At 50.3% G+C, this 14,263-nt stretch overlaps 1 protein-coding gene across 1 annotated transcript; it reads left to right on the top strand.

Annotated features, from left to right (window-relative positions):
- The first annotated feature begins 10,204 nt into the window (after positions 1–10,204).
- Positions 10,205–13,682, top strand: S100A2 (S100 calcium binding protein A2). The gene is made up of 3 exons (XM_059674328.1): positions 10,205–10,365; positions 12,336–12,489; positions 13,430–13,682. Exons 2-3 carry the CDS (start codon positions 12,349–12,351, stop codon positions 13,580–13,582), a joined length of 294 nt encoding a protein of 97 aa, XP_059530311.1. The 5' UTR covers positions 10,205–10,365; positions 12,336–12,348; the 3' UTR covers positions 13,583–13,682.
- Positions 13,683–14,263: the final 581 nt, after the last annotated feature.

Consider the following 14,263-nt stretch of genomic DNA (forward strand, 5'->3'; position numbering starts at 1 on the left):
CAATTCCGGTCAAGGGCATGTACCTGGGTTGCGGGCACATCCCCAGTAGGAGATGTGCAGGAGGCGGCTGATCGATGTTTCTCTCTCATCGATGTTTCTAACTAACTCTTTATCTCTCTCCCTTCCCCTCTGTAAAAAATCAATAAAATATATTTTAAAAAAAATAAAAAAATAAAGTTATTACAGCAACTAATCTTGCTATTAGCATGCCTATAAATCTTTTGGGCCTTACCAATAACTCATGCAATCGCTTTAAGACTTGAAGGCCTGAATGCTCATACCAAGTTCCATTAACTTGTACAGGTAGCATAACAAAAGAAGGCTGATGTAACACTACAACATCAACACTACTGTCAATGACAGAAATACAATTAGTAAGGTTGCATCCTTGACAACCAACAGAATACCCTTCTTTCTCTGGGTGAATGTGGATGATTCCCGTCAATAATGCGTAAGGTGGAGGAACACAGGCAAGTATGCGAAAATTCTTAGACTAATTCCCATGCCTCAAGATAATAGGGCCAGTGGCTGCCATAAGCCTCCAGAGCTTCTAGTCTAGCCGTAATCTGCTGATCAATGGCTACCTGTGTTTCCCAGTTGGAGGTGAGGTTGTGTAACCTACTATCCATCTGTTGGGCTGTAAGAATAGAGGTTTCTAAAGCAAACCCTGACACTATAGCAGAAGAGATAATTACCATAGTAGACACAATAAAAGCTATTAAGGTACATACAGAGAAACAGTGGGTACATTCCAGGTGAGGGTCTGGTTAAACAATGCTTGAAAATGAGAGCCCCCAAATGTCCCTTAGGCCTCACCCACGTCCCTTGAGTATAGTCTGAGTCGTTAGTAGTCAAAGGAGGATCAGGATCAGTCCAAGTCTGCAGAGTGAAGGTTGGTGGGTAGATCACATGAGCCCAGTGAACCTCAGCCGAAGTCACTGGCAAGAGTCCCGTCAAGGCGATCAAAGCCAAAATCAACCTCCAGGAAGAGTTCCGAGTGAATGCTTTGAGCTTCCGCATCTAGCCTCTTCAAAGAGCCCCAGGTGATAAGAGGAGCCATCTCGGTCTGCTGACGACCCCTCTGCTGGAGTGTGTCCTGAAGGTTTATGGCTTCTATCCTCTTCCTCAGAGATCCGATCGCAAACTTGGTCGTTGGGGGCTGCATCTGGAACTTAAACACAAGCATACCCTCTCCCCCAAGTTAGCAACTCCCCCGGGCCTTTCCAAAAGGGGGACTCCTGATCCCGGTACATCACCTTAGGATTAGGCTTATGTTCTTGAGGAACAAAGTGTTTTTCAGCAGCCATTTCCCCATGCTGCTGATTTAAAAAATTTAAAGAATATAGTGCCCTACTTAGCCTATCTCTAGGGGTCATTCCTCTACTCCCCCCTTTTTGTTTTAACAACATAGCCTTTAGGGTAGAGTGGGTATGTTCTACAATACCCTGACTAGAGGGATTATAGGGGGGATGCCAGTAACATGAGTGAAGAATTGGGGGAAATGTTGTAATGCTAAAATTAAAGCTGTTATCTCAGCTTGCTGGGTGCTGGAATATCCCTTAGCAGTAAATTTTTTTCTAGCTTCTATGCTTATTCCAGCAAATCCTAGCTACTCCAGTCTTACCGGAGCTATTAGTAAAATTAGTCATTGTATTCTCCAAAGGAGTAAAACAAATAACTCTAAAAGGTTGGCATTGAACATGCTGAAAAAATTGTATTAGCTTATTACTAGAATAGTAGTCTATACTTGATTTCTCCCATAAAATCAGCTATAGCTACCTATGTATGCTATGAGGAAGATAAGTCTTAAAATCCTCCAGGCTGATGACTGAAACGTTGGCTCCAGTGTCTAATATGCCTTTAAATTTTTTCCCTTGAATGGTTAAAACTTGTTCAGGTCTGGTTGGAGATATTGTCTTAACCCAATAGGCAGGCATCAGAGGAGCCAAGCCCTTCAGAAACAGATTGTGTGCGCCGCAGCTGTTCTGCGAGACGAGACGCTGGCCTTCTGGTGTAATGTCTAAACAATCCTTGACCAGCTGCCAAAGGGGAAACGCATCAGTTGGTGTCCGAGTGGGAGTTGCAGAATGAAAATCACGTAACCTTTGTCCGACCTTCTGCCAAACTCCCATATTTACCGTCCCTTCCTCGGAACCACGGGCAGACTCCCTGCACAAAATTTTAAAAAGTCTTTAGCTGTGAAGTTGTTACAGGAGCCCCTCTTGCCTGCAGCACGTTCTTTAACATCTGCGCATCCAGAGAGCGCTCTTTGGTCTCTAATTGCCCCATTTTACTCCTAATTAACACAAGTGCCCCCAAACTTACTATTACTTGGTTGATTGGGCCGACTATGACTCCGGGGTCCTCACGAAGCCCACCTTCAGTCCCTGTCCGGGCGCCAAGCGTGGAGGCCCGCTCCCAAGTTCCCACAGGGTAGAGGTGGCGTGGGATTGAAGAAAAACAAGAGACCGGGGTTAGGAGGACTGGCACAAGGCACCAGCAACTTTATTTTTTACACACACTCTTTTATAGCTAGCTGTGGCTGGTCATGCTTCAGAGATCACTGCTAGGGCTTGGCCTATCATGGGGAAGTGGCAGATCGTTACAGACTGGGCAAGCTTTGCCTAGTTCCATCGATGTTTGACAGTTGCTATGACAGAATGTCTGCTTGCCTAAATCATAAGAACTGGGGTGCAAGCCAAGTTCATGTCCTTTACATGACCTGGAGTGGGGTCAGACCATGCCTGCAGCCCCACGGCCTCTTACAGTGCATGACCCACACGCTCAATCGTAGCACCCTGACTTCTTAGAATTAGGGATTGGCTCATGGCTGAGTGCACGAACCAAGCAGGGCCAGTCAAGGCTCTTCCCGGGACACATGCACACTGGGTTTATAAAGCTGGAGTAGTCTGTGACCCTGTTTCTCATTATATAGAGAGGTCCCGCCACAGTAGGAGGAAAGCCCACATGCAAAGGGAGACAGACAGTGATGAGAGAAGGATGGACAGATGGGAGGATGGAAGGATGGATGGTGTTGAGTTTCCTGTTCTAGCCCCCCAGGCTGTGGTTCACTGAACCTGCAAACCAGTGATGTAACAACGATACATCCCTTTTTTGCTACTTCAGTAGGCGTTCGTTGACCTTTTGTCTCTTATAGCTGAAAGGTCTTGATGAACAGAATAGAACATGGGAGAGTCAAGATTCAAACTCAGAACCCAACATCTTAACTTCTCTGCAGTAGCTATTTCCTAGCATCACTCATTGCTCTCTTCGAATGTCACCTTCAACCACTTCCTCAGGAGCAGCAGCCTATAATTCTTACAATCACTGCTCACTCTCCCTTCACCTTCCTTTCATGGAAGCTGGCCTGAGTCCCTTTCTGAGATTTGCACAATTCCCTGGGTTTGTCAGGACACATCAGAACATATCTCTCAAGGTGAGTGTTTCTGGGTGATGGTTAATCATGCTGATTTATGTTGATTCCTGTTAGCACTGGTTTCACCAAGTGACGCATTCCATCCTCGGCCCTCCATTTTAGCAAATGGCAGAGCCCAGCTTCTGACCCAAGTTTGCCTGACACCAAGGCCTGAGTGTTTGCTGGGACAGCAGCTGGCCTCCAGGCTGTGGGAGGCTGTGAGGAGTCTGCAGGCTGGGGTGCAAGTGTCCCGGGCTCCAGACTCAGGTGTCAGACCTCAGGAACCACCTACCTCTGTACACGGAGTCTCTGTGAGGAGCTGTGGGTCGGGGAGACAAGTCCCCAAACTTGAGGTCCAGGGGTGCAGGGGAGGGCCCAGAGTGGCCATGCTCCTGTGAGCCTGCTCGGGTGAGACCACACAAATAGTGGTGAGGGTGGCCAGATGTTGGGGGCACAAGCAACGGCTTGTTCTTGGCCAGATTCTCTGAGGGTGCTGGTTGTTCACATCTCTTTCCCTTCTGAGTTCTGATAAAATCTCCAAATCTCAGCCGTGGACCAGAGGATGTAATTTGGAGCTGAAGCCAAAAAGATCTTTATATTCTAATGTTGCTGCTTCCTGAACTGACCTACCCCCACCTCAACGCAGAAAGCAGCTGCCTGACTGTATCCTGCCCCGTGGGGGAGGCGGGTCACCTGGGAGGTAAGGAGGGGGATTGGTAGGCTGGTTGAGAAAGTCTGCAGCCCAGAAGGGGCAGACCCTCACCCCTCTCTTCCCTCAGAGGAGGGAGGGGGTGATGGAGAGAGGAGCCCTTCTGAGGAGGGAGGTGTTAAATTGCTCCCTCCCCCAAACAGTGCCATTGGCGAGAAGGAAGTTTCTGGAGCCACTGGAGAGAGCTAGGTCCATCGGCTATACCAAGTGAGCTTTTAGAAGGTTCAGGGGGTGGGGGTAGAGAATTTAGGGCCATGCCTGGAAATGTGGTATTGAAGGGAGGAGAGAGGATGTTGGCCATCGGGACAGCACGGGTGCGCCCCCATCTGGTCATTCACCAAACATCTGCTCTGTGTCAGGCCAGTTTAGTGGGGGAGACACATACATAATCCCAATTAAACTTAAAATTTTTTATTTTTATTTTATTTTATTTTTTTAATATATTTTTTATTGATTTTTTTACAGAGAGGAAGGGAGAGAGACAGAGAGTTAGAAACATCGATGAGAGAGAAACATCGATCAGCCACCTCCTGCACACCCCCCACTGGGGATGTGCCCGCAACCCAGGTACATGCCCCTGACCGGAATCGAACCCGGGACCCTCCAGTCCGCAAGCCGACGCTCCATCCACTGAGCCAAACCGGTTTCGGCATAATTAAACTTAAAATTTTTTAAATGTTTCAATTAAAGTTGACATTCAACTTGTTTTATATTAGTTTCAGGTGTACAGCACAGTGGCCAGACATCCATGTAACGAAGCGATTCCCCCATGACTCCAGCACCCACCATATACAGTTATTACAATACCATCGACTACATTTCCTAGCCGCCACTCCACACCCCCGTGACCACCCTGCAACTATCAATTTGTACCTCTCAATCCCCCCTGTCCACCCAGTGCCCCTCCCCCCAAATCTGGCAACCTTCAGCCTGTTCTGTGTATCTATGAGTCTACAACTAACCGTAAAAGGTATTGTTATAGGGTTATGGGCAAGAGGCTGCAAAAGTACATAGGAGAAACACTCAGCTGTGTGTGTGTGTGTGTGTGTGTGTGTGTGCTTGTGTGCACACTCATGTGTTCTGTGTTCTGGCATGTGGGAGGCTGGGAAGTAGATTCAGGGATGCTGTACAGAGGAGATGGTATATGAGCCGAGTTTAAAAGGTGGTTGGGAGATTGACAGGGGAGCAAACTGAGGAAGGGCTTTCTGAGAGAATGAATGGCGTAGGCAGGGCTTGCAGGCATGGAGGGCCTGGCATGTGCATTAGTGAAGCTTCGGACCTGGGAAGTGGTGCCATGTTCATCTTCTCCTGAAAGTTATGGGAATTCATAACTCCATGTTTCCACGTGCAGAACAGTGTGCTCAGGTTTGAATTTTGAGATCACCTTGGTGGCAGAGCTGAGAAGGGGTCAGAGTGGGGGCCAGGTCAAGGGAGGGAGGAGAATCCAGATGTGCTTGCAGCTTCCAGGGGCAAGGGGGCGCTGCAGAGTCGCAGGCAGTGTGGAGGGAGCGGAGCCGTACGCAGCAGGCAGGCAGACGGGTCTACCAACCAGATGTCTGGATGGCAATGAGGAGGAAGCAGGATGCTAGAGGACAGCCACGTTTCTGGCTTAGGTCACTGGGTGGCTGGTGGTGTTAATTGTGGCACAGAGGAGGGCTAAGGGAGATGGGAGGTCTGAGGAAGGTTTCTTTTAAGCTTCTTTTTAATCCAGGCCAGAGTGCTTTTGGAAGCAAGAGGAAAGGGGACCCTTGAGGGTGACAGACCAGAGCAGGTGAGGAGATGGGCTCCTGGGCACCAGGGGAGGTTGAGAAATGAGGCTGAGTGGCTGGGTGGGGAGAGGATGGGCAGAGAGACCAAGGCTGGTCTGAGGAGGAATTGGAAAGTTAGGGATTCTCAATGATTAAGGCAATACAGGAGGTTTACCTGTGTTTAAGCCACAACTCATTCGTTGTGTGAACTTGGGCCAACTTCCCTGAGCCTCAGTTTCCTTCTCTGTAAAGTGGGTTGAAATTGTACCAACTTCCTGGGAGCATTGTGTAAATTAAAGAGGAAAATATACGGAAATCACCTAGCATCCATAGGTGCTCCATAATGTCACATGCACAAAGCCGGCACATACAGCAAGTCCAGAATGACCCAGATCCACTGTTCAAACACTCTCATGCTGATCATGCTATCAGGAGGTAGTTAGATACATTATTTAATGCAGTTTTAAAAGAGAAAATGTTTCCAAGCATATTTCTGAGGGCAGAGGAATAATCAAAGAGATCCTTGTTTAAGCTCAGAGAGGTGTGGTGCAACTCACCTAAGGTAAGTCAGAGGGAACATCAGGGCTTAAACCTGAGCCCCAACAGTAAGGGCACTTCCCTTTGCACCTAGCTGCCCCGGAGAAAGGGTGGGCGGGCAGTGTTTGGCCCCTGACTTCTTTCTTTTCTTTTTTTAAAATATATTTTTATTGACTTCAGAGAGGAAGGCTGAGGGAGAGAGAGATAGAAACATCAGTGATGATAGAGAATCCTTGATTGGCAGCTTCCTGTACGCCCCACGCTGGGGATGGAGCTGACAACCCGGGCATGTGCACCAACCAGGAATCGAACCGTGACCTCATGGTTCATAGGTCCATTGAGCCACACCGGCCGGCCGGGCTGGCCCCTGACTTCTGCCACCTAGTTCCATCTGCCCCTATCCTAAGGCTTTTAAAATAGCTTCCAGGCATTTGGCTTACTCCCAGAAGCCCACCTGGGCTGCTCCGCGGCGGCTGTCCAGGGAACACCTTATATGTGAGGCAGATGTGAGGGCTGTGGGTGTGGGAAGGCTCCTTGGAGATGAATCAGCACTGCCTCCTCCAGTGTGAGTCAGGTGCCAGGCATGCCAAGGGCTGCTCTACAGGAACAAGAGGAAGGGAAAGAGAGCAGGGAGCAGCTTGTAATGACATATCTCAACCACCAGGGGGCATGAATCAGATGGGGAAAAACCAGCAGCTGCTGGTGGAAAATCTCTGGGGTGTATGTGTGTGTGTGTGTGTGTGTGTGTGTGTGTGTGTGTGTGTGTATGTGTGTGTTGGACAGAATGTGAGGACCCGGCTTCTTAGGCTGGGCATGGGCAGACTCATTCCTGGGAATGTGCCCACTGCCTGTCTGCCTTCATGGAGAAGTGAAAAATCAAAGGGGGATTGGATTTTAGGGTTGGTTCTATTCAACCTTCCTGTTCTGCTGAGGGGAGGGAGTGGCTCCAGATCACACAGCAAGTTAGTGGCAAATTAATGTGGTCGTCACCAGTCTCAGCCACGTGGCCACTCGATGGGCACCCTTTGGCTTCGGCTTCTAGGTTAGGGACAAGTCTCTAGATGGGGCCGTCGTAATCAGCGGCTCTGCTTCTGTCTGTCAGTGTGTCTGTCCATCTCTTTCATCTTATTTCCTTCTCCCTCACATTTTCTTTGTTTCCGTGACTATTTTTCTCCGATCTTTTCTCCCAGTTCCCATCTGACTGCCTCCGTGTTTCTCCTTCCTGTCTCCCTCTCTCCCTGATGGGGAGTTTGCTCTCTGGGTCCCTGGAGGGAAATGTTTCCTGCAGTCTTTCCTCAGGGATTTGGAGCTCTCTGAAGCTCTGGTTTCCACCCCAGTGTTCTCAGTTCCACTCCTGGGAACCAGAAAAGAAGTTATGACGTGGTAGCATAACTTGGGGAGGTCAGAAGGCCTCCAGCCTCCTAAATACTATCGCTAGTGCCCCCTCCCCCGCTGCCATTCAATAACCATAAACACTGGCTGCCACCTGGTGCGGGAGAAACCCTTTGCTCATGCAGAAATGAATAAGACCCAGTCCCCACCCAGTGAGCTCACCATGTGGGGGTGAAGGCAAGAGAAGACAAGTGATTCCATCCAGGGAAGAATGCTCTAAGTACACAAGGACAAAAGGAGTGCTTTGTCTGAGGCAGGGCAGGTAGAGCTGGAGTCTGGTTGGGCCTGGGGAAGGCGCTACGAGGTAGTGGCCTGTAACTGGCCTTTGAGAGATAGGTGGGGTTCCAACAGGGTCCCTCTGTACATTCTGAGCAGTGGGATCACAAGAAGAGAAGGGTTGCAGCCACACCACGTGCAGCGCACATACGCTCAAGTCCCAGTGAGCCAGACAGGTGGGGTAGTGCAGGGGAGGCTGGAAAGCTGGTGAGGACGAGCACCTCACTGCTGGGCTTCATAGAAGAGCAAGGGGGACACAGCTGCAATGTCTGAGCAGGAGAGGCATCTGCTAAAGCCCTCAGTTAAAAATGGAAGAACTGCTGAGAAAAACAATGCATTGCACCTGTGGAGCACAAAAGGGTCAGGAGGCCTGGGGTAGAAATAAAGGACAAAGATTTATTCAAGGGTCTTAGGATTCGCAAGAAGAAAACACAACTAGGCAATCCCCCAAGTGTTCTGAAGAAGAAAGAAGCGCTGAGAGTTCCAAAGGGAGAAAGTACATTCTTGAGAACAATCAGTCCTTCGTTCTGAGCCTCTGGATTGGTCTGGGACAACAACCTTCCAGATGTTCAGTGGTCTGGATGATGGCTGTCAGGTGGGCTGGATACATGGACATTCTTTCCCACATTTTTTATTCTTTCCCGAGTCCTTCAGAAGGCTATCTGTAGGAATGTATTTGTCACCAGGCATTGATGTACAACTGGAAAGTTCAAAAGCTTAAGTCCGCAGGCCTTTTCATCTATCCCTCATGCTTCAGCCCATTTGGTCTGAACCAGTTTTGTCAGCTTGACTATAAACAATCAATTTTAAGTCAGCTTAGCTGTACTGACTCCATGTTGTTTTCTTTTTTGGTTAATCCTCACCTGAGGATATTTTTCCATTGATTTTTGGAGAGCGGAAGAGAGAGGGAAAGACAGAGAGAAACATTGATGTGAGAGAGACACATCGATTGGTTGCCTCCTGCACACACCCTGACCAGGTCCGGGCCGAGGAGGAGCCTGCAACCACAGTACATGCCCTTGGCCAGAATCAAACCTGGGACCCTTCAGTCTGCAGGCCAACACTCTATCCACTGTGCCAAACTGGCTAGGGCTCCATGTTTTTTCTTCATTCATTCCTCACCCCCATTACACTTAGGGCGAAGGATTTTTATTCCAAGCTCTATGTGAATAGGAAGGGCAGTAGCATGGGAGGTTCAAGTGTGTTGGGGAGGAGGGGACACTAGATGGTGTGCAGGGTGTAGAAGAGGACATTTGGCTCCAAGGCATGACGTTATCTGTGGTGCTCATAAGGCCCCCAAGTACCAAGGTGACCCCCAGGTTTCACATCTGATCCTAGTCAGTTTTCAGTCTGAACTTCTCCAAACTTCTCTGTGGTGTGGTAATCAGAGTTCCCCAGGGTTGGCCACTAAAGGGTCCCTGTACCACACTCTCCTTCCTGGTATGGAGTTTCCGCCTGCTGCCCTGGCCCTGGGGGAGGGGTGTGGTGAGGGTGCTGCTGAGTCACTGCCTGGGCATCTGGGCCTGCACCACAGGGTGAGTCACCTCGGACTGGGGGGAGTACTGGGAGGAGGTTGGGAGCTGGGGGGAGGGCAAGAAGCTGCTGGACATCTGGAGGGGGGAGGGGAGCTGGGCCTGCAGGAAGGGCAGTGCCCAGACTGGCAGGAAGGGCGGTGCCCAGACTGGATTGGGGATAGACCAAGAGCAGCAGGTGAGGTGGGCTTGGGAGGGGGCAGCTTTCTAAGGGTGACCCCAGATTGCTTCAATCCCTCCCTCTCTCTCTCTCTCTCTCTCTCTCTCTCTCTCTCTCTCTCTCACACACACACACACACACACACTTTCACATCTAGGCTTGTGAAGTCCCAGTGTGTGCCTGCAGCCTGTGACACGTGAGTGAGCTCTGACTCACAGGCCTGTCATGAGAACAAGGCCTGGCATGAGCCTCCACGTCCCACAAACAGTGGCTCCCGCCCCTCGCCCTGGGCGTAGGCTGCCCCTTCCCAGTGACACTTCCCAACCCCCTTTGGCCTGAGTAGGCCCAGGGGCTGCCTTTGAGCCTAGAGCCCTCCTCCCGCTGATCTCACTTGGTCCCTCTGAGAGGGAGGGGACCAGGTGAGAGGGGAAGGGGTTGGCTGGAGGCCAGGTGTGGCAGGATCAGGTTAGGGCAGGTTCGGTTTCCTGAAAACGCCACGTCCCACGTCGAGGGCCAGTGAGGCCAGCGTATAAATCCCCACTCTGTGCGCCTTGCTCTTTGCTTTCCTTCCGAGTCTCTCTCTGCAGCCTGGTCTGGTGAGTACCCTGTGGTGCTGAGGGCTGGGTGGGAAGGACCCCTACAGGCCTCTGCCCCTGTCCCTTTGTCCTGATCTCTTTCCTATAGTTTCCTTTTCCTGGCTTCCTCCGTAGATCAGCCTGGGGCCTCTCTTCGTCTCTCCCAGTGGGGGGCGGTGGGGGGTGGTGGTTCTTCTGTGAAGTGTCAGTTTGATTTTTACTTCCCCAGTTCCTCTGTGCGGTCTGTTCAGGGGTGATTCTGCGGCCCTCTCTTGGATTTTATCTGGGGGTCCCCTGTGGGTCTCTCAGTCTAGGTGTCTTAGTCTAGAGGCCATTCTTGGAGGTCTAGGCCTAGGAGTATGAGGGGTGTGTATGTGGGTGCTTTAACAGGAATCCTGAATTTTGTTTGTCTTCTTCTTCTTATTATTATTATTTGCAAAGTTCTGGATTCTAGCCGGAGTAAGGAGCAAGGGCCAGGAATCTCAAGTGTGTGGGCGCGCTGGGGTCTGCCCTGAATAGCAGCATAGCTCTGCCCACTACAGCTTCCTGTCTTTTCCTGCCCCGTTGCCTGCAGGCTGGCAGGATTGACCCCAGGGTTTTCTTGCCTCCCTTCCCAGCTCCTCTGGCCTCATCCTGGGATCTGCCTAACCCTCGTGGGCTGGTCTGAGCATTTTCAGAGCCAGGGCCTTCGGAAAGGTGACCTCTGAGGTCTGTCCTGTGTCCCCAGATTCTACCCTTGTGTCTGCCCTGATCCCAGGGCAATGGACATTTAATTTCTTTAATTCCAAACCCAATAGTATCCTCCCTGGTGGGGAGGGTGCTTATGCCCCGTCTGCAAAGAGCCAGCACCCCAATATGAAAGGAGACACATTCCCTGCCCTCTAAGAGCACCTAGTCTGAGGGAGACACCATTTCTGCCTAAGGGAGCTTCCACGTATTTATTTTTTTGCTTTCACTTATTTTAATTAAAAGAATATTTAAAAATATGTTTTTTTAAAAAATTATTTCAGAGAGGAAGGGAGAGGGAGAGAGAGAGAAACATCCATGATGAGAGAGAGTCATTGATTGGCTGCCTCCTGCACACCCCCTACAGGGGATTGAGCCCACACCCAGGCATGTGCCCTTGACCGAGAGTTGAACCATGAACTCCTGGTTCATGGGAGCTGAGCCAGGCTAGATTTTTTAAAGCCTGTGTTTATTTAATTTATTTATCTTTTTATCTTTATTGTTGAGAGTATTACAGATATCCCTCTCTCCCCCCTCCCATTACCCGCCTCCACCAGTTCCGCTCAGGCTCCAGGCCTTCCCCACCCTATCGTCTGTGTCCGTGGGCAATGCATACATGCATGTAAATTCTTTGGTTAATCTCCTCCCGGCTGCTACCCCTCACCCCCTTCCCTCTGAGACTCATCAGTGTGTTCTATGTTTCCATGCCTCTGGTTCTATTTTATTCATCAGTTTATTTTGTTCATTAGATTCCAGGGAGAGCAACATCCTTCGGCCTTAGGAGCCCCATCTGGGGACAGAACCAACTCCTCAGGGAACCTTGTACCCCTAGGCTGTAGCCATGGTTACTGCCCTAGTCCAGTGAACCCCCATTAACTAGCTCACGGATACACCTGTCACCCCAGTATTGGCACAGAGTCCACTGGCCTGAGAAGGAGCCACATGGGCCTCTGGTCACTCTGTCATTTCCCTTCCCACAGACACTCAATGGGGGGAGCCCTATCCTCAGGGTATGTCCCAAGAGTGATCAGAGGAGACATGAGGCCCTGCCCTTGGTGACTTCCAAACACAGGGGAAGGTTTAGCATCTGCCCTCAGTGAGAGGTAGAGGTGTGGTCCCTGCCCAGGGAGCCACAGTCTGAGGGGGAGAGGCAGCCCCTGCCTTCCCCTTCAGAGAGGGATTTGGAGAGGTAGTTTGGGGCACGAGGGCAGAAGTGGGTCCTGTAGGCTGGGCTGAGGCGTCTCCAACACCTGTCCCTCCTTTAGCCCCAGATCCAAGATGTCCAGTCCCCTGGAGCAGGCGTTGGCTGTGATGGTTGCTACCTTCCACAAGTACTCTGGCAAGGAGGGTGACAAGTTCAAGCTGAGTAAGGGGGAGATGAAGGAACTTCTGCACAAGGAGCTGCCCAGCTTTGTAGGGGTAAGTGGGGCTGGCTGAGGGCGGGAGGCTCCTGGTATGTGAGGGTAGGGGCACCGATTAAATCTATTCTCCCTTCCTCCAGGGTGCCTGCTGATGCAGACACTGGGGTGGGGCCGGGCCCTTCATGATCTCACTGAAATGCAAGTGAGGCCCAGGTGTGAGAGCCCTCTTATTGGCTGTTCCCTGCAGCTTTCCAGAGAATGGATGTGCTATCAGTGCCTTCAAAGTCCATCTGTTCAACCCCCTCATTGGCGAGTTGAACAAACCAGAGCCCAGAGAGGGAAAGTGCGTGGCCTAAGATCACACAGATCTTTCTCTCTCTCATTTAGAATATTTATATACCAAACTGAGGTGTGCTGGGGAGAAAGGTCCAGTTAAGACATGCACCCTGAGACATTTGCAGAGAAATGCAGTCAGCTTTCCATTTGCCCCTCGCCCTCCCCATACCAGCAACTAGATAGTCCCAAAGTCAGGCCTCAGGCTCTGAACCTATGAAGCAGGTCCTTCTTTCCTTTAAATATTTTTTGGGGTCAAACTTTTAAAATTTGATTTCATTTTGGCTGGTATTAAAAAGAGCTTGCCTTTTCTGAATTCACCTTGCTGGTGCTGGAGAGTGGTTCCTATAGCTCTAGTTTCTTCGTCAGCAAAACAGGGCTTATGATGCCCATCTCGCCTGGCTCCTGTGGGGAGTAGAGCTGATCCTGTACTTGGGGGGTGGGAGTGCCTGGCGTGCTCCCCGTTCCCAGCAGGGAGAGCTGAAGACTCCCACCAATGAGCACCCACCTGTTCTCCCTCATGAGCCTCTTAGTAGTTCCCAGGGACTCCCTGCCCACCACTTACTGCTGCCCCGCTCGAAGGGACAGCTGGGCTGTGAGTGTGTTTGGGGTGGAGGTGGGGTGGAGAGCGGCCTGGCGATGACTCCGTTCTCTCTTGCTTTCAGGATAAGGTAGATGAGGAGGGCCTGAAGAAGCTGATGGGCTCCCTGGATGAGAACAGTGACCAGGAGGTGGACTTCCAGGAGTATGCTGTTTTCCTGGCCCTTGTCACTATCATGTGCAACGATTTCTTCCAGGACTTCGCAGGCAGGCCCTGAGCAGAGCTCTCGGCTCCCAGCCATGGGTCTCCTGGGCCCAGGAGGACTTCCCATCCTTTGTAGTTTTGTACTCAATAAACCTGTGTTTCTTTGTTGATAATAGTTTAATTGCTCAGTGGTGCTCCGTAACCTGGCGGGCAATGTTGAAAACGGAGGGCCTCCTAGATCTCCTTTCTGGGCCCTGACTCTCCATCTAGAAGTCTCTCCAAGGCCAGAGCTGTGCCGTAGGTCCCACACTTTGGGGTTTCAAATACCAGTAAAAATTTGGAAATTGAGATAGTTTGCTAACATTAAAAAAAATTGATTTTAGAGATAAAGAAGGGGGAGGCAGAGAGAGAGAGAGAGAGAGAGAGAGAGAGAGAGAGAGAGAGAGAGAGAAACATTAACATTGGTGTGAGACAGAAACATTGATGGCTTGCTTCTGGTTTGGGAATCAAACCCACCACCTTTTGGTGCATGGGAAGATGCTCCTACCAACTGAGCCATCTGGCCAGGGCCATTTGCTAACATATATATATTTTTCCAAATAAAGATATTAAAAAAGGCAAATCCCATCCACCATCACTATCATTTCACAAAAAAATTCCACCAAAGAAGGAAAGATATAGCCCTAGCCAGTTTGGCTTAGTGGCTAGAGCAGGGGTGGGCAAACTTTTTGACTTGAGGGCCACAATGGGTTCT

Source organism: Myotis daubentonii, chromosome 18 (genome assembly GCF_963259705.1).
Source record: "Myotis daubentonii chromosome 18, mMyoDau2.1, whole genome shotgun sequence".
Lineage (NCBI taxonomy): Eukaryota > Metazoa > Chordata > Mammalia > Chiroptera > Vespertilionidae > Myotis > Myotis daubentonii.

What these genes read in the sequence shown, in the direction of transcription:
- S100A2 (XM_059674328.1), top strand. Translation starts at nt 12,349, where the DNA reads ATGTCCAGTCCCCTGGAGCAGGCGTTGGCTGTGATGGTTGCTACCTTC. An exon ending in AGCTGCCCAGCTTTGTAGGG is followed by an intron (nt 12,490 to 13,429) that starts GTAAGTGGGGCT and finishes TCTTGCTTTCAG; the next exon opens with GATAAGGTAGATGAGGAGGG.